This window comes from Aspergillus foveolatus (genome assembly GCF_047715535.1).
Source record: "Aspergillus foveolatus strain CBS 279.81 unplaced genomic scaffold BDW70scaffold_37, whole genome shotgun sequence".
Classification (NCBI taxonomy): domain Eukaryota; kingdom Fungi; phylum Ascomycota; class Eurotiomycetes; order Eurotiales; family Aspergillaceae; genus Aspergillus; species Aspergillus foveolatus.
The window spans coordinates 103,542-128,370 of NW_027396101.1; the positions used below are offsets into that span (position 1 = coordinate 103,542).

Here is a 24,829-nt window from a genome sequence, read left to right on the forward strand (position 1 = left end):
AGTCTCTCTCCGCCTAACAGAATGGGAAAGCTGCGGGAGCCGTTCCGATCGCCAACGCTAGTCCTTTCTTAGCGATATACAGCACAGATAAGAAGCTTCCACGTGATATCTACTAGCCCTTATTGCTGAAATCAACTCCAATAGCAGTACCACTCTACGCACGTTGTGCCAGCATTAATAATGTTCCTATTCTCCTTGATATATTCTGTATGCCTCTATCTTGAATAACACATCCTGAATGTTGAAGCTAGCAGAGTCCTGCTAACCATAATGATTGTCTTTAATCCTCAGCATCGACCCATATCAGGATACCCTTTTTATCGGACCTCATATCCTCTGTTGGAAGCACACGTAAAGACTTATTGAAATACGTATCCACCACAAGTAGCTGGGGTTGAATCCACAAGCCTCTTTTCGACGCCAATAGATTGTAACGGACGGTGTGCCGACTCACAGGCGCCAGCTGAACCACCATTGTCTTCGGGCCGCTAAAAGCAAAATACTCACTAGCCTCCATGGCAAGGCTGAAGGTAAGAAAGTGCAGCGAGGGGTTTTCCAGTGTATACTCCACATGTATCAAGCCGGGAAGCTTCCGCGAGGGAATGGCCGAAGCCAGTACGCGAGGCTCTCCGGCAGGGATCACAAAGCGCGGGATTGCAAGTTTAGTCGTCGTGAGGCTACCGTTTCTGCCGGAAGCGTCAGTTTCTTCGCCACTTCTCCTCCATTGGATCTCCAGAGCAAGATTGAGCGACGTGGGACGCCGGTCACCCAAAATGATCTTCTGGATATCCAAGATGAAGTTAGAATGTCGAAGTTCTTCAGGATGAATTTCCGGCGCCTCTGGGCTGACGAGAACCTCGTGCCCAACTTGAGAGATAGCTTCGCCGCTGAGACTCAGTACAGCAATGGACATATTTTCAATGATCAAGGGCTCGCGCGCAAAAGAAACGACCTTTGTATCAAGACACCACCTTTGCTGCAATCCTCTTGGCTTTATATTGGGTTGAGTCTCGGTCAAGTCGTTATCGATCGTGAAAAAATCTGGCCATGGCAGGGGATTGAGTCGGGGAAGGAACTCATAGTTTGCCTCGAATGGCCGAATTATGGATAAGGTCAACCGCGTGGTAGCGATTATAGGTGTTTGGATATCCGAAAAAAGATTGTATGCGGCGGATACCTCGAGCTCATACTCAAAACTGCTCTCAGTGCCGGAAATAACAATCGGTATTTCACGTTGAAAAGATCTTTCTATGACACCAACTGACCTTTTGAGAAAGTGAGACTCTTCCTCCGCTGGAGTATTAGGCCTCGATTCAGTGGATGCTTGCAATGAATCCTCCTGATCGAGCCATGAGATATTGATTGAGGAATCGGGACTCCCGAATATTCTCGCCTCAGCGACAACATCAGCCGCTTCATCTTCCCCATTGTCGATCACAAGATTGAGGACAATGCGCTCATTCGTATAGTAGGTGTTCTTCAAGTTTGGGATAGTTAAGCGAATCTTTGGCGGCTTCGGTTGGATTTTGCAGCGGTCAACGTCACGGCCCTTGCCGACCCGCCTCCGAGCCGGCCCCTTTGCTGTTTGCTGCCACCAAGATGCTTCTTGTTGGGCTAGGTCCGTTATCGCATATGTAAGATCAAAGTCCTCCTGCGAAACCAAGAGCGCTATTGAGGCTACCCTGGATTCTCCTGACTCCCGAGGTATACAGATCAAATTGTACACCTTTGTTTGAGCAGACCCAAGGGTCAGATCTGCAATTCCGGTGAGTGCGTTCAGGGCACTCGTGGTAGACTGATGGACCGATGAGTCGGAGATGGCACTTGGATCGCGCAGAGAAGGTGACGAAATGAGGCATGTAGTGCTTGTGTCCGCATCTATATTCTGGTCTGACTGCAGCCGTATTGGACGCAGACAGCCCTCGAAGGCGACTCTAAGTTCAGCAAACCGAATAGGAACCGATGACTTCTGGGCGCAGGACCTTAAGACAAGCTGGCACTGTAAAGGTTCACCAACATTTCCCTCTGCTTTTTGAAAGACAAATGTTGCGGTAACTAGGCAAGAATCACATTATCAGTCAGTGTCTTGCAGGTTTGAGAAGGTACTCACCACTTGACACAACATCCTCCGCTTTGATCACGATAGATGGCTTTTGTTCCTCTGGCGGAAATTCTGCAAGGCTCTGATGAATATTGTAGTGCCAATCAGGACGCGGTGGGAAAGCTAGATGACCATTAAGATGTTAAAAGAAATGAACAGCCACCAGAAGGACACAAAGAGCCCTACCCAGATTTAGCAATTCCCAGTCGACCCTTAATACTGTTTCTCTGTCCTGAGCTCGCGCGGCACATTCGCGCAGGGCCCAGGCAAATTTCGCCATGAGAATCCACCACCCAGAACGCCTCCAGGTAAGGGCCGGCCAAAGCGGACGAAGCGCTTCATAAGCTTCAAGCCAAGAACCCAGGCGCATATACTCTTCCGCGATTTCCAAACTGAGACTTTCCGTCATTCGCACTTGGTTTCGCTTCGAGAATTCAACTAGCGCCGCCTTGAGAGTACCCAAGATGAGTGTCGAATGATCAACCCCGCCGTCCTGAGGTCGCGCAGCCTCGATGTGGGTTTCTGGAGCAAGATATGTGTCATATAGATAGGCTTTGCTCGCTATTTGAGATGCGGGAGACTGTCCTGGCGGCACCCGATCTTCTGCCGGAATCTGCCCGGCCAGGGTTCGCCGGTGCATGGTATGTTTCGCGGAACGGTATAGCCAGTATCCCTCGTGATGAAGTCGCTCCCATGGCAAAACTTCGTCCACCGAATGGAATGTCTTTTCGGGTGGAACGAAAATTGAGTTGTGCTCGTGAACCTGATTTTGGGAAGTTTCAAGAGGTGTTAGATGAGGGATCTTGGCTTGATGAATGAGCTGAGCCATCACCGACGACCATCTAGCTTCCCAAGCTTCCCATCCGTAGTTCCTCGTACCCTTTCCTCGTCTATTCACGATGTCTTGTGTGCGTCTGCGGTGATAGACCCAGAACCTTACTGCAGAACTTGTATGTCCGGTAGATAGCAAGCAGCGAATTATTCGTATGGCAAGCGCATCGCTAAACAGACGCGCTTCATTGAATTTAGGGTCCCATCCCGCAATGTTTTCGAAAACTTCTTGTCCAAAGAGGGTCTCGTAGGCACTTTCATAATTCTTGAGCGCCGCGTCGATTTCTTGCCGGAATTCTGCAAAGATTCCCATTTTGAATTCGTATCGAGTATTCCAACCTTGAAGCGATAACGTCTGAGACGTTCCACTCGTAGGGGGTGCTGTTGGAGGTGGTATACTGCTCCTATTTCGTTTTCTTCGAGCATGCTTGGACAAGTCTCTGTAATATTCCATCAACGAAGGATGCAAAAGAGCAAGAAGCGACCTTGTGAAATCTCTCATCTCCTCCGAACTCACATCCGGAGGAAGAATGAATAACGATTTTTGGTCTAGATTTGTTGCTCTCCGAATCCCTAAAACTCGATCATCGAGGTCTCCCAGATCATCTCCGATAGCCTTCTCTGATAGAAGCACGACAATGAAGCGGGTCCTGTACCCCGAAGAAGACCACTGTTTTTTCAACCCATTGATCTCGATTTTCAGTTGATTGTCACGCAAGGAGTTCATGGTCGAGTCGAGACAGAACGGAAAGAAGTTGATCACTGCGGCGGGGACCAAATCTTGGTGTTTTGAGGTCCATAGAGGTGTCATGATCCCATCAGGAAACGTCGGGGAAGCTGGCGTCAACGGAGAAATAGGCGAATGCAGGATCATCGAGAATCCATGATCACGGCTAACAGTCGGACTCTCTGGCGGCGATGCGGGGGGAGGATTAGCCTTGCGCGGCGGAAGCCTGTAATTCTACAGTAGTATTAGCAGCTTGATCTATGAAACACGACTGGATCGCTCGACCGCAGGAGCTGCCGTCAAGAATATGGTACGGCATAGACTATACACGTACCCGTCCGATAGACCTGACTTTATATCCAACCCTTGAGGTTCCTTCAATGCCATCGTACTGGGATCGCGGCCCAGCTTCACTGAGGAACACGTCCCGAATTTCCTCCGCGACGGGCCTCTCCAGAGGTGGAAGATCGGATTCTATTGCGATGCCATTTTCGATCAGAAGCGGATAATTTGTCTCTTCCGCTTCTGGCTTTGTTCTGGCGCCGTCGGCTTCGAGGCCGCAAAGGAGGATGAACGGTAGGTTATTGGCGATATAAGGTCGGGGATAGTCGTCCATTGCGGACCAGAAGTGCTGTTGGCAGCCGGCGATCACCGCATAGCTCGGATAACAATGCTCATCGAAGCAATAAGAGCAGACCGAATGTAGCGAGAGCAGTAGATGAGCTCTTTTTACTGGTTATCCTGAAAATACTCGTGGACAAACGCGGGGCCTGCCAAGTTGTCACTCTCGAGCTAGTTGCATTGGGCAAGGTGTTTTGCCAAGCCGCGGAAGAGATTCGGAACTGCAACCAAGAGTCCCAGTACTACGGAGTATATATTGTGTAGTAACAATACTTACAATAGTTACAGTAGTTACAGCCACTCAACAGTTGCTTAACTAATTAATCAATGCTTATCCGATACTCAATGAATGATAAGCAATCAGTACCTTCCCTCCAGCAGTAGTCGACTTCACTGGTGAACATATATGTAACCCAGAGGTACTCGTCCGACAGCATATCGATCGAACCCCCTTAACATATCTAGGTCCAGGGTGGCAAGCCTGTCTAGCGGAATATACTAGCAGTCTCAGATCTTTGCCGAACCTATATTCGAACACTACTACGTTGTGAACAACCTGGGACACTGTGGAGTTGACTGTGCTTGACTGAGTACGTTGAGAAATTCAGACCCAGTATTCTTTGTTACTTTGTAGCACCTCACTTCACCAAAGGTAAAATGGCATAGGCTCAAAAACCCACAGATAGTAGAAGCTTTGTTTCGCGCACGAGGCGAATACATCCGAATCGACGCTAAGAGACCCGGCGAAGTTTCAGACTCGTGTTGTGTATCTTCCGGCGTCACCCAGCATATGTGATCCTACCATGGATCATTCGTCTTTCACTGAGAGACGCTGAAAAACAGTGAGAAACAAGAATCCTCCCAAGTCAATTCACAAGGAAAAAAGCTAGCCAGTTTGTTCGTCGCTAATACTAGATCATCCCGAGACTCGTTTGTCCTTTCTGCCGCGTGTGATTGGAGTCTTCCCAGTGGTTTCAAGCCCGGCTGTTGAGATAACTCGCCGTCTCGTACCTCAAATTTGGATCTGCAAACTGTGTGGAGGAGTGTTCAGCTTTTGGAAAAAGATCGGTGGGTCGCTGAGGACCCAGCTTGAGCACAGAGTCATTCCTGATTCGAGCGCCTTCGGTCCTCTGACTGCCAGGGATGAAAAGATGGATATCTTTCAAGGGGTCACAGAGTACTCCGTGACTGTAGTACTCTTGAGTAGCCACAGACTTCACGGCCGCGCATAATACTAATCTCGCACCTTATCTGACTGAGAGCCTTTTCTCTTTACAAGTTTTATTTTTCTGATTCTCCGTGTTCTCATCAACTTTTATAATTGATATATATCATCCCTTCAGCCCCTCACTACTGTCTTCCCTCTCTGTGCATATCCAACTTTACTCCTTTTTAGGATACTATTGCCCATCCTCCATTCGCTCCTTGTCCCTATGGAGTATTGAACTGCTAATTCCGAGCATTGCTATTCCCGTCTCTCATTCGATCCATTCCATCTGTTTTCTTTTCTTTTCTTTTCTTTCTTTCTTTCTTTTTTTTTCTATGCGCTCTCTTCGATTTGCATGAGCTTTTCTTTTGTCTAGATCTGCACTGCAGTTCTACCTCCCTCGTTTCTGAAGATCCTTGGAACCGTCGGCAAGGCGCGTTCCCTGGTGCAAGGGAACATTCCCTGCTGGCCCTGATTAAGTTCGGGCTTGTCTCGCTACTTTGAACCGACGGGCACACAGCGCGTGGTGCGTCGATGATACGCGCTATCAAGCTAGTTCACATACTCTCGTTCACATACTCCCCCTCGATTCCTGGTCTTCTTAGTTCCTACTGGATCATGCAAGCACGCGCTATTTTCTCCCGCATATAGTCGTCGGTGACTGTCCACTGGCTCCCAGGGGGAGAGGAACATTCCTCAAGAGCTTATAGTCAATAGTCGTCGCCATGGATCGAGCGGAGCAGCAGCATTCCGCGGCCACTGCGGAAGCCCCTGTCCAGTCTTCTCTCCTCGCAAGACGTCGCAAAACCGACCGTTCGCGCTCACACTCCAGCAACCCTTCTGCCGCCGGTGACCCGACCTCGCCCGAAGTCATTACTTCGTTGATTTCCTCCCTTTCGGCCATCTCCGTGCCCGTCCAGTCGCATTTTGACCTGAACGTCCCGCGCATTGATTCAGAAACTGATCCCTCATCACCAGTCTACTTCCCCCCCGAGAGCCTATCGGTTCCAGAACGACCACTAAGTGAACATGGATTTGGCGTGACTTATAGTTCGCATAACCCGATTGAGGATTCGCCGCATAGTCCTTTTTTGCATCCAGACGATGCCGCAGCGTCGCCAATTATTCGCATGGCACGGGCTCCGCCAACTCCAAAAACCCCAAAGTCTCCCAAGTTCAAAGTGAATTCCGAGCGACCTGTGTCCGCAGGGAGGCCGACTTCTCAAGCGTCGCTTAGTTCAAGCAGGGCCCCATTTGAAGACCCTGCATTTGGCACGATTACTGCAGAACCTGGTCCTCAACGGGTTTCAACGGCGGCTAGTATCCATTCGACGAGCTCCAGGAAGAGTCTGAAGAGCCTGCTAAAGAGACAGTCGCGCGAGTTTCCGAGTGAAAAGGACAAACATATCGACAGACTGCGAAAAACAAGCAGTTACACTGACGGCTTGAGGAATCACGTTTCTCGCAGTAGGGCAAGCCTGCGGTCCCTACACTCAATGGCCGACGTAGTCGAAGAAGGAAGGCATAGCAAATGCTCGATGGATGCTTCGCGGGAGCACACTACCCGTGCATCGGCGGGGATAGAGCGTCCCTCTTTACAAAGCAATCAAGAGAGCGCTCCCAGTACACCTGGAGGGATTGGGAGTGGACGAATTATACCTGCCCGGGAATCGTCATTACGGCATGGCTATTCTTCCAGCCCAAAGCATCGGAAAACTGGCCGTCATAGTAGATATTCATCTACCGCTAGCAGAGAGGTAAAAACAGATAGTGGCATATCGGGCGTCGGCGGTGCCGAAACTGAACAGGTATCGAAGAGGATACAGGAGCTGAAAGACCAGCAACAAAAGATCAAGAACGAACTAGAGACAGACAACACGCCACAGCAGCCGACAAAAGAGCCTTTGCATGTACAACAGCCACAAGCGTGGAGCGATACCACTGGCAACACTATACAACATGAATTGATCATCGACGAGAGTGCTCCGTCTCCCGCTGTCTTGACAGGTAGGAGCCGATCGTTCCCTCGGAACAGCCCTCAGGTCGCGTCAAGACCAAGCATCGTATCATCGCAGTCTTTTACAGCAAGGCAGTCCTTTGAACGGCCTGACCCCATGGAGAAGCTGCGGTACAGACGATCCGTGGAATCCCAGCCGGCGCCACGATCTCATCACCGGTCTCCATCTGGACCAATTTCACTCAACCAGACCTCGGTTGTGGCCGAGGATCGTCCCTCAAGCGCGGACTCCGTTGATCTTGCAGTATTGGAATACGTAGCCTCGCCAAAACTGACACAAAGAGTACGTCACCCTACGAGTGGCCGTGTGATAGCCTTTTCGGAAGTTGGAGATCCCAAAGGCCACATGGTACTTTGTTGTCTTGGAATGGGCCTTACAAGATATCTAATGGCATTCTACGACGAGCTGGCACGATCACTTGGCCTCCGGCTTGTGACATTAGATAGACCTGGGGTCGGTGAAAGCGGCCCTTACACAACTGATGCCGGGACCCCTCTCAGCTGGCCCGGTAAGTCTCATATATCGGCTATTAACAAAGCGCTAATGTTTTTAGATGATGTGGCGATTGTTTGTAATCATTTAAAAGTCACCAAGTTCTCCATTTTAGCACATTCGGCAGGTGCTATCTATGCCCTTGCGACAGCCTTGAGAATACCACAGCATATTCGCGGCCGTATTCACCTGTTGGCGCCTTGGATCCCCCCCTCCCAACTCTCTAATATCGGGTCGTATAAGGCCCCTGTACCCACTAATGCGGTGCCTTACTCGCATCGAATTCTTCGGGCCTTACCGGCGTCCTTCCTCAAAATCGCCAATTCTAGCTTCATGAGTGCCACGAGTACGAGTCTTACTTCTAGTCTGCCCAAGTCTCCTCGACGAAGCAAACGCCGTGCTACTACAAAAGAAGGCCCGCGTCTTATTGCCCTTGATGATCGCTCGGGAGGGAAACAACAAGCAGAAAAGGCTGATACCAAGTCAATGGATAATGCCCACGAGGCCTGCAACGTCAACGGAAAGAATGATGGGAAAGCCGAAGCTCCCACCAGCCAAACTGCCGTTGACTCCGTAGAGCGCGAGCGGCAAATAGACTACGACACGCGATTGACGCATAAGATCTGGGAACTAGCCACTACGCACGCTAATCCTGCTGTGGACCTGCTAGTTTGCTTAGAACGGCACCAACCGATCGGATTCCGATACGTTGATATCACCCGGAACGTTGTTATTCACCACGGAAGCCGGGATACTCGGGTTCCTGTTGACAATGTCCGGTGGTTAGGTCAAACTATGAGGCGCTGCGAGGTCCGAGTCCTCGAAGGCGAAGGTCATGGATTGATGGCTTCGGCTACTGTTATGGGCAATGTCTTGATGGAGATCGCCAAAGAATGGGAAGATTGGATGACTCTTGTTCAAGGCAAGCGCAAAGCGACACTAGGCACTCGCTCTGGATCCATGATTGCGGTCTAGTCGGAAGTTTGGATCTACTGATACGCCGGTCTAGACCATCAGACCCAAGCGAAGAAGCCATACCTCAGAAGCGTGAATATATGACTACACGACTTCACCTGATTGCGACTACGTCTGTTTTCGAGTTGCTCGGTTTGCTGAGTTCCACCGCTGCGGGTTCTGCGGTCGTTCTCCTTAATCTGCATGCACGAAGTTGATTTCCTTGCATCTATATATACCTTACAAGGCCGTTTTTGTAATTCGTTCCCTATTTGTCTGTTTTCTGTTTTTGACCACGATACCATTGATTATAACTCATACCCAAGAGCTTAGACATTATTCTTAATCTAGTCTATAATAGAGAAAATTCAAAGACCAAGAACCAGTGTCCGTCGTATATTATCAGCAATAGTCGAAAAACCCGACTGAATTTGACGGAGCGTGCTATATATATAGCAGTCATGAAGTAGTGACGGAGTCTGTTGACTACAGTAGTACTTCAAATAGAAAACCACCGTCTATTATCTTGCAGGTTATCGTTTAAGTCAGCGGTCGCCTGCACGGGCCGCCTCGGAGTTCATTTCGTCCTTCCCCACGCGTAGGGGCCTTCTCGTAACTTCGCAACGTCGTAAACAGCCACATCCTTCTCGATTCTCGCACAACCCTGTACCACATATATTCCCAGTCCTTACCCCATATTGCGCCTCGAACCCCTTGCGCGCTCGCCAATGTACGGTCTCAACTCATGCCTGAGCCGTCCCTATGACCTGACCTGATATCAGCGCATGATCGATCGACTTGTGAAGAGCCGTGTTGAATGCAGTTTAACATATACACTTACTCAAGGCATAACCAGATTGTCTAGAAGGTTCGTTACATCGCCTTGAGAGGGGGTGGGAAAAACAAGACTATCTAGAAACCGTTCCTACCAAAGTCCACTGAAATGCTCTCCCAACGGCGCATTCGTGTCCTCGCTGCCACGGCGTTGGTCGCGTTTGTATTGTATTTGCATTACTCGGTACTTTCCTCCTTTCTTATCTGCTCAATATGTCCTCTGGGTATCTAACGAGTGGACCATGCAGAGCGAAACCAGGAGTATCCAGAAGCAGAAGTTCTACCAGTCGACCGTGGCCGCAATGAATGCGGAAAAGGCCACCGCAGGGGACACAAAGGCAAGCAGTCACCTATCTCATACGGATAGGGAACAGCCGGCTTTCAGATCAAGCGAGGAATATACCTACACTGTTGGTGATGATGAAGAGCAGCCGGCGATCCCGCGGGCGCCGCCGGAGCCGCAGCAGCAACTCAAGGACTCCGAACCAGTTACAGAGGAGATTCCAATTGCGGGCCGGACGAAGATGACTGTTACTAAGGAGAAAGGGGGTGATGAAATTAAGACCGATGCCGAGACTGAGGCTGTGTCTGTGCACGAGGACGAGGAAGAGGAAGAGGAAGAGAAAAAGCAACAGAAATTAGAGCATGAACAGCAGAAGGTCAAAGCCGAGCTGAACGAAATGCTGAAACGGTCGCCGAGTAAGTTTGCAACCACGTTTGGTGTTTTGTTCGGCTTTTCACTGACAGGTACTCTACAGTTGTCATTTTCTCCAAGAGCTACTGTCCCTTCAGCAGAAAGGCCAAAACGGTTCTACTAGAGAAATATTCAATTGTACCTGCGCCTTTCGTGGTAGAACTTGACCAACATCCGCTTGGTCCACAACTACAGTCGCTTTTAGGAGAAAATACCGGCCGTCGGACTGTTCCGAACGTTTTGGTCAATGGGAGAAGTATTGGCGGCGGAGATGATATCGTTGCCCTGGACGAGCATGACGAGCTGGCATCGCGATTGAAGAGTCTGGCTGGCAAGTGGCTTCAGGAAGTCGAACGAAAAGAAGCCGACGGCGCCAATTAAGGCGGCAATCGGTGGTCTTTTTTCTGTCCGTAATTCATCAATTCCGCCTTCAATGACCGGTCTTGGCGCATATGAGATGGTATGGTACTTGAGAGTATGGCGAGTTAACCTCATTCTCTTTCTTCTGTATATATTAAGGGTTAATCACGGTTGTGTAATGTATAATATTCGAGCTCTTTAAAAATTGGACAGTGGCATGCATAGTACTAAGTTCGCAAACTTGAGGATGGAGAGCCTAGAGGAACCCTAGAACCTAACAGAGGCGCTAAGCCTGATTCGACGCTAAGCGACGCACAACCCCGTGATTCGTGATTTCGCTCCACCACCACCGGGAAAGATTGTGCGGCGTTTCGACTGACCTTCGATCTTTCGACGACCCGACTGCTCGACGACCCGACTGCTCGACGACATCGACAACCTGCCCCTCGGACATTATAAGCCCACGCAGCAGTCAAGATGCGGTACATTCACTCCGAGGAAACGCTCCCGATCCCCGAGAATGGTGAGCTTGCGCCCTGATTTCTCTATCAGCATTTGAGTTGGGCGAAGATACAAGACGTTCTAGATGAAGAGGTGCTTGTCGACGGCATTGTGAAGAGGAAATTATGCGCGACAGCTTATAAGAGCAGGATTTCAATTACTAGGAAGATGGGATACATGTGGTTGTCGTTTTTTGAACGCGAACTGATTTTAATTTTTCCTTACAGTGAAGGTTCACATTCGCTCGCGGATCGTGACCGTTGAGGGTCCTCGAGGTACGCTTACCCATACCTGCGCCTGAAAGCCAGATTTTCCTTCGGACTTTTGAAAGAGTTTGAATTGTGGGAATGGGGCGGAGTTGACGAATGTTCTCTATAGGCAAGCTCACCAAGGATCTCTCCCACATTGCCGTCACCTTCGGCCGCCCCAAGAAGGATGTCATCTCCATTGAGATGCACCACGGCTCTCGCAAGGGTGTCGCTACCCTCCGTACTGTCCGCACCCTCATCAACAACCTCATCATCGGTGTCACCAAGGGCTTTAAGTACAAGATGCGCTACGTCTACGCTCACTTTCCCATCAACGTGAACATTGAGAAGAACGCCGAGACTGGCCAGTACGATGTTGAGATCCGGTATGCAACTCCCGCTGCAGAATAGGATTGGGTCTGTCTTGGGGACAAGGGTGGCGTGAAACATGTTGCTCGAATTCCGAATGCGCAATCTGATCCCGTTCGGCCTGGAATTTTTTTTTTTTTTCTATAGTCGTGCTAATTGGTATTAGTAACTTCTTGGGTGAGAAGTACGTCCGCCGTGTCGTTTGCCAGCCCGGTGTCGAGATCATCGCTTCCCCCAATGTTAAGGATGAACTCCAGCTCTCCGGTAACTCCCTGGAGGCCGTTTCCCAGAGCGCCGCCGACATCCAGCAGATCTGCAGAGTCCGAAACAAGGATATCCGAAAGGTGAAGTCTTGCGAGCTTGTTAGGCGGAATCTGTACTAACCTACGTCTAGTTCCTTGACGGTCTGTACGTGTCTGAGAAGGGTAACATTGTCGAGGAATAAATGTAATGTCCGCTCGGTGGGTGGTTAGGGTGTCATGGAGATTCCTTTAATTCCGCGAACAGCGGGACGAAATCCAAAAATTCAAGACATGAAATTCATATGCCTTTTTTTTCCCGGTTATTTGTTCATGGATATGGCTTCTTCATAGCTGGGACATGATGTAGAGCGAAAGGGTGTTCAATTTTGAGCGTCCCAAAAGTATACCAAGAGTCTGGGCTGGCCGCGATTGAAAGTAAACTCCGCATTTTGCTTGTGATGCAATAATCCCGCTCCACCTCTGCTCTCCTGACCTCCGACTTTCTCCCAGTTTACCCAGACTAGCAAGCATGTGAATTAAGCAGAAGTTGATATACTGAATGACTTCAGTCCTCTCGTTTCGTATTGGATGAGAACGCTCCTCATGGCTGTCTACGCCTTGATCTTCGCTGTCATCAGCATGATGCTGGACGTGACGCTCTTCTGGAAAGAAGTAGTCCCAACCCTTCCTGCATGTTCCGTGAACCATACTGACTCTCCGTCACTATACAGCGACTACTCTCCTGGTGGAGATCAAAGTCGCCTCGAACTCGACTACGTCATAAACTATCGATAGCAACGAACTACGAGGACTGGGAAGAGTCCGCGTTTGAGCTAGATGAGCTTTTAAGCCTGGATCTATGGTAAGTTCTGTTAAGCTACGATACAGAAACATATGCTTACGCCTTTGCAGGCGCCAGAATCCGTCAAGCAAGCACTATGATTCTCGCCTCATCATGGGGAGACTTACGGCTCTGATGACTGCCCGGGAAGACGACGACATCCTCACCTTAGCCAACCTTCTCCGCTCAGGTCTTGTCCGCAACCTTGGCAACATCACCTCGCCTAAGCTCTTCTTGCATGCCAATGCGGGTACGAAGTTGTTAATTGATGATTACATTACGCAGGTCGCTCTCTCTATTCAACATGTGACAGCGCTACATACCGCACCGGTGCACGACAGCGGTTTCACCTCCCAGGCAAAAGTAGAGCTGCTACACGACACGCGCCAGGCTTTTGGGAGGTCAACTTTGTTGCTCCAAGGAGGTTCTATTTTTGGCCTCTGCCATCTCGGCGTCGTCAGGGCCCTCCATCTGCAGGGTTTGTTACCCCGGATTATCACGGGCACGGCGACGGGGGCACTTATTGCAGCCCTGGTCGGCGTCCATAATGAGGAGGAGCTGCTAAATATTCTAGATGGCGACCAGATTGATCTTTCTGCTTTTGATCGCCAGCGGGATGAAGCTCTGCCCTCGTCCGGGCTTGGTCGCTTGCTGCTTCCATCAAGCCTCGCAAACGGCGGACTTATGACTTTGCTTCGACGGACGAAGCGGTACTTTACTAAGGGCTACTTTCTGGAAGCAGAGGTTCTGGAGGAGTGTGTTCGGGCCAACTTGGGTGACCTGACATTTGAGGAGGCTTATGCTAGGTCCAAACGCATCCTAAATATAACAGTGGCAATATCAGGCCGGAGTGGAACACCAAATTTACTCAATTACTTGACTGCACCGAACGTGGTACGCTCTGTCGATCAGATCCATACAAGATGCCGTACTGACACCGAAACCACAGCTGATTTGGTCCGCCGCAGTCGCCTCCAATGCCACCAATAATTCTCTTTATCCTCCTGTAACGATCTTCTGCAAAGATGAGACAGGCTCAATCGTCCCCTGGCCACACAGCCAAGATGCGGTTTTCAGACCCTGGCGTCACACCCACTACGAAGAAGGGGAATCCCCGCTCTACCGAATCGCTGAGCTTTTCAATGTGAACCACTTCATAATCTCGCAAACACGTCCGTACATAATCCCCTTTTTCCGCTCAGAGCTCAACTTCCTCGATCGCAGACCCACGACAAGCCGCTGGAATATAACCCGTTCTTTAACTCGTCTCGTTGCCCTCGAGATCAGGCACCGCCTCCGCCAGCTCAATTATATCGGCGCGCTGCCAGCACCCCTAGCAAGGCTTCTCATCGAAGAGACAATTCCTGGTTCCCACCTAACCCTCGTTCCAGATCTTGGACTCCGCGATTTTCCCAAACTCTTTCAAAACCCAGACCAAACCAGTTTAGCACACTGGATACTGAAAGGCGAACGTGGAGTCTGGCCTGCCATCTCCGCATTGAAGGTCCGATGCGCTATTGAGATCGAGCTTGACAAGGGCTACCAGGTCGTTCGGAGGCGGAAGCCAGCAGCCGAGGCTCTGAGTCTAGCCATGGGACAGTCCGCGGCGCCGCTGGTGGCAACGACTACTTCAACCACTGGGTCTGATTTCCTGCTGCAGGGCACGCCGCCGCGACCACAACCGAACGAGGGTGTTCCGAGACAACGAAGGGGATACAGCATCGATCTTGCGGCTGCGAAAGATAGAGATCCAACTGTTACGTTGGCGAGTCCTGACCAACCTTATTCGTGACTTAAGAAGCCTATCCTGCAATTGATTCCTGCTTCGTGCCTGTCTACGTATTAATTTGTCGCAAGCTTGGCGACTCATCTCTTTCATAATTTGTGATGACATGAGAAGTGTTCAAAGCTGCCAACTAGGTGATATCAACTAGTCTAGCGTGCCGAGTACTTAATCCACCAGCGGGATATTTTCATACCCCTTTGCAAGTGTACAGTCAAGCAAAATTTTCATTATACCCATAATAATACATAAAGCTGATGGCCACGTCGATTACTTGATCATGAATAGTTTAATTGCCGACCCATGAATGGAATAAATGACCGTTTTCACATGAGTAAGACAAGAGACAGAGATATAAGACCACACACATTATACAACAAATGGATATCAATCAACAAACCAGAACGAAACCACAATAAAACTGGGTATACATAGCAACAGCAGTGTGTGTTAGCATTGCAGGCACATATATAATCTTTTCTTTTGTTGTTCTATCCGACTAGGTCGAGGTCCTGGGGCGGGCTTCACGCTGGTTGGAATGCGAGCGGATAGATGCCGCTGCCGCATGGAGCGAGCGGGCGCGTGATTGCGGTCGTGGTCGAGCGTCGTCTTCTGTTTGGACGTATGATAAGGCGGGAACTGCGCAAAGGTTAGCTCTATCGTATTATAGTGCCATGGGCAAGATGCTTGTGTTATTAGGCAACATACTGCTAAACCCATAACCATGAGCTGCGCCGTCTCTGTTCTGGGGGTTAATCTCCACGCGAATGGCGACGTTCAAGCCACCATGGAGAGTGCTCGCGCTGCTGACACCGTCCGCTGCTGAGTGAGCGGAGCCAGCCGTTGACTCGCCCGTGTGCAGAGGGGAATGACCGTCCTTGGGGATTGGGAGAGTCACACCGTTTTGCTGCGCCTCATCACCGTTAGCAGCGGGTGCTTCAATTTCGGTGATGCAGGCGTAGTTGCGAGATGGCATGGTGACTTTGTTCCAGGAGGCGCTCTTGTCTACTCCGCCAGGCTGACCGTCGAAAAAGCCCATTAGCGTCTCATCAGTGTTTGTGTCTAGGTGATGAATCTTGTTTCGTCGCGCGAGCAGATTCGCAACTGCTTTCGGAGGCGGCTTGTTAGTAATAGCACTGCTAACGATGTTGACCATGTACCGAGGGTCGTTCTCGCTGTGAACGCCCAGCTTGGGGTTCGAATAAAATCGTCCGATAGCCGCTAGATGCACATCACCACCCAAAATCGTAACACGGATAGAATGAGCCTTGGAAAAGTCTTGTAGGCGCTGGATGAAAATTCTGCGCTCCCGCTTGTGCTGACGCGCCGTGTAATGGTCATCAAGATCATCCAGCAAATCGACCTGACCATCAAACTGGTTAAAGAAGCCACCGGCAAGTCCAAAGCGCTTGTTCAGCAAACGAATGGGAGCAATGATTGGTGAGCTGAGAATGTTCTCGAGCCACGCGAGACGTGGGTAGGCGATAGGGACACCAAGAAGCACGATGAGGTGTTTAATGTCGCCATTTGCAGCAGCAACCTCTTGTTCCAGCCGGGAGAAAATGAGGTCATAGGTGTCAGGATAGTTGACCTGATGGCGAGTACGCTCTGTGCGGGCATCGACACCAATAAACGCCATGCGTTTGCCAAGACGCATGTACAGATTTCGACTCTTCTCCTCAACATACGGGCCGGGGCGCTTGCCAACAATCCAGCTGTTGTCCTCTGTTTGGTCCTCCAGAACGAAGGTATCCTCCAACTGCCGAGGGTCGGCGCCTGCAGTACCATTGACAGCCTGCATGGTTTGCGGCGCATCGGTAGTGTAGGTAGACTTCGGGGGCGCAATATGATGCTGAAACAAGCAGTAGTACTTGAAGGCGACACCGCCAATACCGCGGAAAACAGAACACTTCATGAAATGGTCAGTGTAGGAGCCGAATCCGTCGATGATATCGTGGTCGTCCCAGATATTGATCTGAGGAATCCGGCCATTGGCCTCCTTGAATGGTTCCGTAGAATACCATCGTACATAGTTCGCAAAGTAGTACTCGTCGCACGCTGCGCGCAGATTGTTATCGAAAGAATGCGTGCGCCTCTTGTGCGGGTTGGCGATGGAAGTCCATTCCTTCAAGGGGCCGTCCACACGAATACCATCGTTATAGATCTGATCTCCACCACCGATCATGACGTGGAATGGTTTCACTGCGTGCACGCGGAGGACATCCTTCCATAAGTTGGGGCCGATCCAGGCGTCCATGTCGGTACCCACGGAGAAGCCGTTGCAGGAATGGAACATGAGGCGCATCGATTGAGTGCGCGATGGGACGACAAAATCCCAGGGCGAATGAACCTCGCCACCATTGTGGTAGCGGAGCCCGGGAATCGTGTATGACCATCGCACCTCATAGTCCTCCAGGGGCAGTGTGATGGAGAAGCGCCAGAAGGCTTTCTGGGGGTCTTCGTAGAGGCGCAAGCCGTCAATGGTGACTCCTTGAGTATTCGCGACAGCTTCGGTGAGGGCAGGATCGGGCGTGACAGGTCCGGCTTGGCGCAAGTACAGACGAGGCTGCGGCTGCCCGGGCTTTGTGACAATCAAGACGCTCCCATGCCAGATGGATGAAGAGGGAGTAACATCCATGTTCTTGAAGTTGAGCAGCGGCCCGCAGGTGACGTCAACCTGGGCCTCGGAGTCCGAGACGCCAGCATTTCGGTGGACACCTGTCGCAAAAACATTGGATTGTTAGACAAGAGGAGGGTATAGGAGTAATAACGGGGTACGACTCGAGTTACTTGTGTCAGCCATTATTAGGAAGGGTTGAACGAGCGCAGATCCGTCGGCGACGGAGATTAACACGTGGGGATTATTAGGAGTACCCCGTAGGAAGCAAGATAAGATATGGAATATCCAAAGAGGTCAATTAGCAGCAGGAGTAAGAGATCAAGAGAAGGGAAAAGGATGACTGGGGTCAGACTCAGGAGGATGAGATCGATGGGGAATGGGAGATTAAGAGATTTGGCTGTGGAGCTGAAAGGGAGGAACCACAAAGCAAGATCCGAAGGGATCAGCTCAGCTCTCAGGAACCAACAAAGGGCAGTTCATTAATATTGCGTGACATGAATAGGCAGCACAATTCCTTTGCATTACTGGACTTAGAGCTGTGCAGTACATGCACAGAATGCTTAATCGACAAGTTGACAAGTCAGTCCAACTAGTAATCTAGTACTAGTCCGCAGTGTCCACAATCCCAGTAGGGCTGACAGTCTCCTCTTGAGTCTTACTACCACTACTAAGCAAGACTATACTATACAGAGCAGACTATGAAACCTATATTCACCACACCACGATTTTCGATTCTGACATATCTGAGCTGACCCTGCCGTTTGCTCCTAGGCTACTAGATCAGTTCATATTGAGAGGAATTGTGCCTGGAGAGTGGACTCTGGATGGAGCCAGATGAGGGGCTGGCAAGCCACAGCCCAGCCACCGTGGAGCTTCGAGTCAGTTTGTGGCTGGTTGAAAGCTAGCAGTGCAGACACGCTACTAGTGTACAATGACGGAGCTATAAAATGACCATTAATAGTACGGAATATGGATTAGTATTATCATTGTCGCCAATCGCTCCTTCCACTAGGACTCTAGCTGATCTACAAAATGCTCCTGCTCCCAACTCCAGAGAATGTTAACAGACCCAAACACAGAAATCAAGTCTACTCATACAAAAATCTGTCCTGCAACGCCAGAATATCACCAACTCGCCAGCTGAGGGTTCCCAAACGTCCTAAATGGATTGCGTGTATGCTGGCTAGTCGAATGCAGGACATTGGACAAGACATGAAGAACTGTCCTCTTTCGAACTCATATCGGGCTTCCAGCCATGATTCTCCAATCCCGCGACGAATTCTTGAATCTCGACGCCCATGTCCGCCAACAAATCTCCAAGCCGTTCTCGGTTTGCAATATTGTCCAGCTCCGGGTAAGTGTGCGCCAGGTCTAGAGCCCGTTCCAAAAGCATAGAAAGCGGAATATGATGATACGCAGTAGACCCAGAACCCTTGCATGACGCGGTAGCAGGGGTAAGGATAACAGGAGACCCAGGGTAGGATCTCTCCGGAAGTGTGGAAGTATCGTGACGAGATTTTGGCGACGCAGTTTCAGGGATGCCAGCCGGGGCATCTTTACTGAAATCTGCCGCCACGCCCTGCCCTGTCTTTGCAAGAATGCTTTGGAGTACACTTTCCTGATCCTGAGTAGCCTCGGTCTCTGGGGCCACAAACAAGTCCTCCAGCCGCTGTTCCACGCGCTTCTTTCTCTGCATGCGCTCGTTGTGGCGGATCTGATTGCAGGTTTCAAGGCCGGGTGCCACCCAAGGCTGCCCCTTCAGACTGCCATCCTGCTCCGACTTCTCAAATGTGTAAAGGTCGTTGGTGTACTGGTTGATGGTCATCTTGCTCCTGTATTGCTCCTTTGAATAACCGTCTCGTACGGCGAACCAAGCCCTGTACGACGCCCGCTGAAGGATCAGACGGCCCTGCTCAACGTAGGAGGCAAGCCTTGCTTGGAAGTCGGGGAGGGAGCCGGTTTCCTGCTTAAAGAGGATGTCACTAAAGTCCAGCAGCCACTGACACCACAGTGTAGCGATGATTATCTCGAGACCGGGGTCATCGTCCGACTCCAAAGCCAGGCAATACTGGCTTGAACTGAGGATTCCCATTCCGACGGGGATCTCCCCTTTGCCAAGGCTGGTGTCCATGATGTGTATGAGGTCAGGGACGGTGACTGTGTACACATTGCTGCTATTGTCCCACACACACCAAATATCGCTAAGGTCATGAGGAAACCAGTCGAAATGACGAGCATACAGAGTCTTGCAGTCATAGTCAAAGCCCAGCACGTAGTGTCGACCGCCAAAGGAAGGGTTCCGATCCGCAAAGTGATGTCGATCTGCTATCGGCAGGATGCCAAACAAAAGCTGAGGCTGATCGCCTGGGGAACATTGTGATTTTAAGGCTCGGTCCTCCGCGAACTCCTCATAAGAGAGAGGGCGGCAATCAGCGCCGTCAAACAGATAAGTGCCGTCCCGTCTAGTCTCCAAAGTTTGGCCCCTTTCGGCGGAGCAGAGATATAGATGATAGTCGACAATGGCCCACGGATGACTGACAACATATGCAGGAGGCTCGGAACGACGTCGGTCCATGACATCGTCATCCGCAGTTTCATCATCGTCGTCTTCAAGCACTGGATTGTCTGAGGCAAACCCCGTTATACCTTCAATATGGTCTGTCCCCCTGCTGTTCTCGGTAATCTCGGTTTTCTCAATCTCGTTCAGTACTTCGGGCTCGGTCACATCGGCCTTGACTGTTTCATGAGCGAATTTTACCTCGTCCTCACTTTCAACCACTTCCACCTCGTCTTTGTCGTTACATGTCAACGCGTTCTTCTCCAGCAGCTTTCGAGCTAGCCTGAGTTCCTGTCTAGTTTTCTTCATCTTGAAGACAGGAGTGGCAGACTCTACTCCTGCAACAGCAGCTTCTCGGGCTGCAGCACGGTCAAGCTTGTACAGCATTGTTTGAGATCCGTTGAGTCAGAGCCCAACAGGATCAAGGCAGAGTGCAATACCAAAGCGAGAAAGTCACAGTGTCGCGTAGTACGAACGGTGAAGGAGTCTGAGATGGAGGGGGTGGAAAGTAGAGGAGAGGAAGGCCGTCTAAGGGATTTATGAGGTAGAAAATCTGACAGGAGAAGAAAAAGGCCATCTCAAAATTCAGACAGTGATTTGTGCGTGAGGTCAAAATATGCGCATATACATCCCACCTCTTTGTCCAGACACAATCTATGACCTCCAGGTCAAAAATGGGTTAGCCTTCTCAAGAACTGCTAACACAGGATACATACTCTGCATATCACAGTCTGTTTACAGCAGCTGGTTTTATAACCTTCAAGGTATCCAACTGCTTACAGGTCTATACTTCTCATGTGCCTGTCCTCAGGTCTCCAAGACGGGTGAGTTAGCTTAGTGTGTGCCTCTCATAGACCCAGATTTCCATGCGTGTTGGATGCAGGAACAGAATATAACAGCAACAATTGAAACAAATGAATACTCTGGAAGTTACAATGTCTCACAGCACAAAACATAATCCTGAAAGGAACGGCTGAACACAAGATGTAACTCCAGGTGCTTTCTTTATCTTTCTGGCTCTATCTATGACCCTGCATTGGACTGATACAGAGTACCCCTTGTAAGGCTGCGTCCGAACACGTCTTACCTTGTTTTAAACATATACCTGCAGGCGAAGGATTCTAGACTTAAGTTAGATGTATCTAAACTTAGGCCTAAAATTTGAAGTACAGATTCAACACGCAGTTTACCCGTTGGGAAAACAGAACAAACGGAATTCAAGATATACCAACCAAGCTTTGATGGAGTGGGTATTCATTCATTAATCAAAATGACAGCTCAAGAATAACACAGGAATCTGGGAAAAGAAAGAGACTATATAATACAAGCAGGAACATTATCGCTTGTAAGCACCAGACAAAGCTATGCCTGGAAGCTACCGCGAGATAACCCTGTCCAGCCACCCCCGGTTCTTCTCTCGCTCCCTACGCGCTCTCGCTCTATAATTAAACGCAAACACCGCCCCGGTCAAATACCCACCCAAGTGCGCATAGTAGTCGAGCTTCGGCACATGACGTTTCATGACCGCCCCAACAATATCAAAGGTTACTAGGCCGGCGAAAAACATCCAGGCTGGAGCGGAGAGGGATTCTTGCCACTCGCGTGGGAGGAACGCGATTGTCCATTTGTCACTGAGCGTTGTTAGCAGGTGGTCTATGGTATCTAGAGGTCCCTATAGACGGTAGTAAGGTGAAATGAAGGGGAGAGGGGAGGGGTACCCTGGGTGCAATAGGGCCGAGGCGGCAAGGACGCCGGCTATTGCGCTACTGGCTCCGAGGGAGGTTAGAAAGAGTGAGTTTTGTAGGACATGCATTGTCAGAGAGGCGAAGGACCCGAGCACGCCGGAGGCGAGGTATAGGGCTAGGAAGTTGCCTCGGCCGATTTCGTCGTGCACTTGGTTGGGTTGTTAGCAGGCTGGTACAACTGTGCGTAAAAGAAACTCACGTTTAGTGCCGAAAAACCAGAGGACCGACATGTTGATTCCGAGGTGCATTAAATGCTGGTGGCTAAAAACGTTCCCGACCAAGCCGAATACACGCGGGTAAGCAGCAACGCTGATGAAATAGCGATTGAGGAGCCTCCAGGCCGGTGGCCAGGCTCGCCATAGAACGAATATTCCCATATTTATACCGATGATAGCTGACACTGTAGCGGCCGCTGGTGGTAGGCTCGGCCACATACGGTCTGCCTTAGCTGGTGGTTGATATGTCACGGCAAACCCATAGCACAGTGCAAGGACCATGAGAGTAAAGATGAGCGAGGGGATCAAACGGCTGCTCTAGCATCGGTCAGCACAGCATGTTTGGTTGTAGGTAAAATGGTACCTACTGTCGTCAAATTTGAGAAATCTGTCTCAGTGTCTGTTGCGCGGAGGTGGTGTTTCTGTATCCACGCGAGGAGTGGCCGCTGGCTCGGGTCTGCCCGTCCTTTGACTATATCGCCCTATTAGTGAACTTGGCCGCCGGAGTCCATGGTTAAAGTAGTATACCCTCTAAGGCAGTCGTATCCTCAACCTTCTGAAGCGCAGTGTTCTTTGCCATGTGCTCCTTCAGCTTCTCGCGGTAGTTCTCTTCGCCCTCCAGCCATTCCTGTCGTTTCTTCTCCGTCTCAGCAAGGAGTCTTTTCTCATTCCGTTCACGAATTGCCTTCAGAACACTCCTTCCCGACGGATCATTTTGCTCGCCCAGCTCCGCGCCATATGTGCCACTTTGCGGTTTGTATAGACCCAGTTCTTCCGCCTCTCGCGCGAGTTTCTCTTCATACTCCCGCTCCTCTCGTTCGATCCGAGCGATAATGGCGGCGTCTTCATCCATGGGATAGTTCTTTCGGAGGTATTCTAGGCCAGCATTTATCGTAGAAGGGCGCGTGGCACGTGTGATATCGGCGGGCAAGTCAAGGTCGAGCGTACCGGCAAGACGTCTGGCTTGAAGAACCGAGAGCACCCGGTTACCCATGGCAGGAGACAGTTTGTTACGTGATCCAAATATCTTGTCAATTTCCGTCTTCGAAAATGGGACATCGCGCAACTTGACTCCTTTCTCGACCGGCGGGGTTGTTGGCCTGTTGGCTAATAGGACTGCAGAGCTCTGGAAGCTTCGGGGACGGATTCGATTCGGGAAATAGGGATGGTCTGCTGAGACTCTTGTATTTGGAAGTAAAATCGTGGACAATCTCTTGGAGCTTAGCAGCCGTCGCGGGGTGCTATCGAGGCCCCATGACGGAGAGATTTGTCGACCGAGTGAGCAGAATGGCGCTGCTAGGTTTGGCGGGTGCAAGCTTGGGGAACGAAGCCCCAGGCATGTCGTGCGCCATGCTACGCCGAAGACATTGCTCATATCCTGCGGCTTTGAAGGAAACCTAGTTCTGAATCTGACTGGAGGGAGTTGGTGGTGGACTTTATCTGGAAATTATGGATAGCGGAATTGTCGGTTTCTCAATTATCTTTCTCCGCGCTGCCGAGTTGCTCTAGGCGTATGAATAGTGACAGCTCGAATTAGAAACTATAAAATGTCAGAGCTCTAGGGAAAGGTGGATGTTCTCATATATATGGCAATTTGGGACGCGCTTTTAAACCTAGGAAAAAGGAAAGCTTGTCGGCAGTTTGCTTTGTTTAGCAGTTGTGTTGAGGGCCTTGACAATATATATATGTTCCAGCCAGACTTCCCCTCACCACACTCTACAATCGCTATCGTTGCCCTTATTATCTACGAACCACGAATAAAGAAAAAGACCTAAGAAAGTACAGACAAGATACGACACACGGCATTCGACAAATGTCCGCCGAAAGCCTCCCAATAACTCCCGTTGCCTTTGCGGAAGCAATTAAAGAGCTCACCCTACCGGTCCTCTATGCGAAAGTCGCCGAGCTCCAAAACTCCATCGCACACCTCCGACGCTCAAACCAAGAACTGCGACTTTTCATCTCAGAGTCATGCGAGAGCCAAGCCGACAGAGAAGAGCTGGAGGGCTATATAGCGGAAAATGATGGGGTGGAAAAATCGATGATTGAGCGAATTGAGCTGTGCAAGGCAGAAGTTGAGAGGAGGGGTCAGACATGGATTGAGTTGGGTGCAGACGCGAATGGCACTACAAGCACTGAGGGAGAAGGGGAGCAAGGGCAAGGGCAGCCTACCAGGGAGGATTCTACAGCGACTGCTTCCGTGAACGGTACGAGTTCCAACACGGATGCACCCCCGGCCGAGAGGTTAAGAGATCGAGGTAATGACGGTGAAGATGATGGGTTGTATCTCTGATTAAGCTATCTCGCCTTACTATGTCCCTTTGATACGGGATCTCCACTCGGACAACAGTGCCTACCATTGGTATGAGATACAGAGAAAGATCCTACGCCAAAATGGCAGCTCCGGCGGTGCCAGAGGTCGGGAGGCGGAGACACCTGTAGTTTCCTGTCTTACAAGCTGCCTTGTAAACCTTGTGCGCTTACCACACCCATACCAAGTGTGCGCAGGATACAGGCGAACGGTTAATTTATGTACGCCAGTTGCTACATTGGCTGATCTAAACTTAGAATGTTCACCTGCGTCGCACCAAGGCGCGTGCTGTCCATCCAAGATTTCTGTATTGGTCTAGGTGAAATAACAGGATTTGTGGATAAATAGTGTGAAGGTAAAGAAGGGTGGATATGCATAATCACAGGAACAGAATATTCGCTCTGCGTGCTAAATGCTCGAATTCTCAACCGTATCGCATCATCTGCCTATCCACATGCTGGGAAAACGAAACACAACTGAAAACAGGGACAGAAGTAGCTGTAAATCAACCGAAACCAAGTTCCAACGCCAGGTCAGAAACATGTTCATATTAAAAGG

The 24,829-nt window shown here is 50.3% G+C and overlaps 9 protein-coding genes across 9 annotated transcripts; 5 read left to right on the forward strand and 4 right to left on the reverse strand.

The window, feature by feature from the left end:
* Positions 1-208: 208 nt before the first annotated feature.
* On the reverse strand, positions 209-4,422 carry BDW70DRAFT_139552 (uncharacterized protein). The gene is made up of 4 exons (XM_073737406.1): positions 3,994-4,422; positions 2,288-3,893; positions 2,111-2,224; positions 209-2,055 (listed from the first exon to the last, which is right to left on the reverse strand). Exons 1-4 carry the CDS (start codon positions 4,273-4,275, stop codon positions 281-283), a joined length of 3,777 nt encoding a protein of 1,258 aa, XP_073594396.1. The 5' UTR covers positions 4,276-4,422; the 3' UTR covers positions 209-280.
* A 1,529-nt stretch (positions 4,423-5,951) lies between these two features.
* BDW70DRAFT_169258 (uncharacterized protein) lies at positions 5,952-9,284 on the forward strand. The gene is made up of 2 exons (XM_073742638.1): positions 5,952-8,013; positions 8,059-9,284. Exons 1-2 carry the CDS (start codon positions 6,213-6,215, stop codon positions 8,970-8,972), a joined length of 2,715 nt encoding a protein of 904 aa, XP_073594397.1. The 5' UTR covers positions 5,952-6,212; the 3' UTR covers positions 8,973-9,284.
* Positions 9,285-10,027: 743 nt separating this feature from the next.
* On the forward strand, positions 10,028-10,860 carry BDW70DRAFT_161483 (glutaredoxin; the record flags this gene model as incomplete). Its single annotated transcript, XM_073740985.1, has 2 exons — positions 10,028-10,484; positions 10,544-10,860. The coding sequence occupies 2 exons, from the start codon at positions 10,028-10,030 to the stop codon at positions 10,858-10,860; spliced, it is 774 nt and encodes a 257-aa protein (XP_073594398.1).
* A 332-nt stretch (positions 10,861-11,192) lies between these two features.
* On the forward strand, positions 11,193-12,708 carry BDW70DRAFT_139558 (60S ribosomal protein uL6). Its single transcript, XM_073737407.1, has 5 exons — positions 11,193-11,362; positions 11,568-11,615; positions 11,719-11,974; positions 12,124-12,301; positions 12,352-12,708. Exons 1-5 carry the CDS (start codon positions 11,317-11,319, stop codon positions 12,400-12,402), a joined length of 579 nt encoding a protein of 192 aa, XP_073594399.1. The 5' UTR covers positions 11,193-11,316; the 3' UTR covers positions 12,403-12,708.
* A 94-nt stretch (positions 12,709-12,802) lies between these two features.
* BDW70DRAFT_151490 (triacylglycerol lipase family protein) lies at positions 12,803-14,832 on the forward strand (the record flags this gene model as incomplete). Its single annotated transcript, XM_073739300.1, has 4 exons — positions 12,803-12,871; positions 12,931-13,061; positions 13,112-13,934; positions 13,990-14,832. The coding sequence occupies 4 exons, from the start codon at positions 12,803-12,805 to the stop codon at positions 14,830-14,832; spliced, it is 1,866 nt and encodes a 621-aa protein (XP_073594400.1).
* Positions 14,833-15,128: 296 nt separating this feature from the next.
* Positions 15,129-17,565, reverse strand: BDW70DRAFT_78966 (uncharacterized protein). The gene is made up of 2 exons (XM_073744861.1): positions 15,532-17,565; positions 15,129-15,462 (listed from the first exon to the last, which is right to left on the reverse strand). The coding sequence occupies exons 1-2, from the start codon at positions 17,459-17,461 to the stop codon at positions 15,323-15,325; spliced, it is 2,070 nt and encodes a 689-aa protein (XP_073594401.1). The 5' UTR covers positions 17,462-17,565; the 3' UTR covers positions 15,129-15,322.
* A 478-nt stretch (positions 17,566-18,043) lies between these two features.
* On the reverse strand, positions 18,044-20,850 carry BDW70DRAFT_139562 (uncharacterized protein). The gene is made up of 2 exons (XM_073737408.1): positions 18,134-20,850; positions 18,044-18,071 (listed from the first exon to the last, which is right to left on the reverse strand). The coding sequence occupies exon 1, from the start codon at positions 20,385-20,387 to the stop codon at positions 18,627-18,629; it is 1,761 nt and encodes a 586-aa protein (XP_073594402.1). The 5' UTR covers positions 20,388-20,850; the 3' UTR covers positions 18,044-18,071; positions 18,134-18,626.
* Positions 20,851-21,218: 368 nt separating this feature from the next.
* Positions 21,219-23,500, reverse strand: BDW70DRAFT_139564 (rhomboid protease PCP1). The gene is made up of 5 exons (XM_073737409.1): positions 22,489-23,500; positions 22,329-22,432; positions 21,945-22,278; positions 21,719-21,893; positions 21,219-21,631 (listed from the first exon to the last, which is right to left on the reverse strand). The coding sequence occupies exons 1-5, from the start codon at positions 23,333-23,335 to the stop codon at positions 21,376-21,378; spliced, it is 1,716 nt and encodes a 571-aa protein (XP_073594403.1). The 5' UTR covers positions 23,336-23,500; the 3' UTR covers positions 21,219-21,375.
* A 185-nt stretch (positions 23,501-23,685) lies between these two features.
* BDW70DRAFT_139565 (uncharacterized protein) lies at positions 23,686-24,576 on the forward strand. The gene has a single exon (XM_073737410.1). It carries the CDS (start codon positions 23,774-23,776, stop codon positions 24,251-24,253), a length of 480 nt encoding a protein of 159 aa, XP_073594404.1. The 5' UTR covers positions 23,686-23,773; the 3' UTR covers positions 24,254-24,576.
* The last annotated feature ends 253 nt before the right edge of the window (positions 24,577-24,829 follow it).

What these genes read in the sequence shown, in the direction of transcription:
- BDW70DRAFT_139552 (XM_073737406.1), bottom strand. Translation starts at nt 4,275, where the DNA reads ATGGACGACTATCCCCGACCTTATATCGCCAATAACCTACCGTTCATC. An exon ending in AAGTCAGGTCTATCGGACGG is followed by an intron (nt 3,894 to 3,993) that starts GTACGTGTATAG and finishes ATACTACTGTAG; the next exon opens with AATTACAGGCTTCCGCCGCG. An exon ending in GGAGGATGTTGTGTCAAGTG is followed by an intron (nt 2,056 to 2,110) that starts GTGAGTACCTTC and finishes ATTCTTGCCTAG; the next exon opens with TTACCGCAACATTTGTCTTT.
- BDW70DRAFT_169258 (XM_073742638.1), top strand. Translation starts at nt 6,213, where the DNA reads ATGGATCGAGCGGAGCAGCAGCATTCCGCGGCCACTGCGGAAGCCCCT. An exon ending in GACCCCTCTCAGCTGGCCCG is followed by an intron (nt 8,014 to 8,058) that starts GTAAGTCTCATA and finishes TAATGTTTTTAG; the next exon opens with ATGATGTGGCGATTGTTTGT.
- BDW70DRAFT_139558 (XM_073737407.1), top strand. Translation starts at nt 11,317, where the DNA reads ATGCGGTACATTCACTCCGAGGAAACGCTCCCGATCCCCGAGAATG. An exon ending in CAGTACGATGTTGAGATCCG is followed by an intron (nt 11,975 to 12,123) that starts GTATGCAACTCC and finishes AATTGGTATTAG; the next exon opens with TAACTTCTTGGGTGAGAAGT. An exon ending in GAAACAAGGATATCCGAAAG is followed by an intron (nt 12,302 to 12,351) that starts GTGAAGTCTTGC and finishes ACCTACGTCTAG; the next exon opens with TTCCTTGACGGTCTGTACGT.
- BDW70DRAFT_78966 (XM_073744861.1), bottom strand. Translation starts at nt 17,461, where the DNA reads ATGGATGTTACTCCCTCTTCATCCATCTGGCATGGGAGCGTCTTGATT. An exon ending in TCATGGTTATGGGTTTAGCA is followed by an intron (nt 15,463 to 15,531) that starts GTATGTTGCCTA and finishes ACCTTTGCGCAG; the next exon opens with TTCCCGCCTTATCATACGTC.
- BDW70DRAFT_139562 (XM_073737408.1), bottom strand. Translation starts at nt 20,387, where the DNA reads ATGCTGTACAAGCTTGACCGTGCTGCAGCCCGAGAAGCTGCTGTTGCA.
- BDW70DRAFT_139564 (XM_073737409.1), bottom strand. Translation starts at nt 23,335, where the DNA reads ATGAGCAATGTCTTCGGCGTAGCATGGCGCACGACATGCCTGGGGCTT. An exon ending in CTGGTTTTTCGGCACTAAAC is followed by an intron (nt 21,894 to 21,944) that starts GTGAGTTTCTTT and finishes AACCCAACCAAG; the next exon opens with TGCACGACGAAATCGGCCGA. An exon ending in TCGGCCCTATTGCACCCAGG is followed by an intron (nt 21,632 to 21,718) that starts GTACCCCTCCCC and finishes AACAACGCTCAG; the next exon opens with TGACAAATGGACAATCGCGT.
- BDW70DRAFT_139565 (XM_073737410.1), top strand. Translation starts at nt 23,774, where the DNA reads ATGTCCGCCGAAAGCCTCCCAATAACTCCCGTTGCCTTTGCGGAAGCA.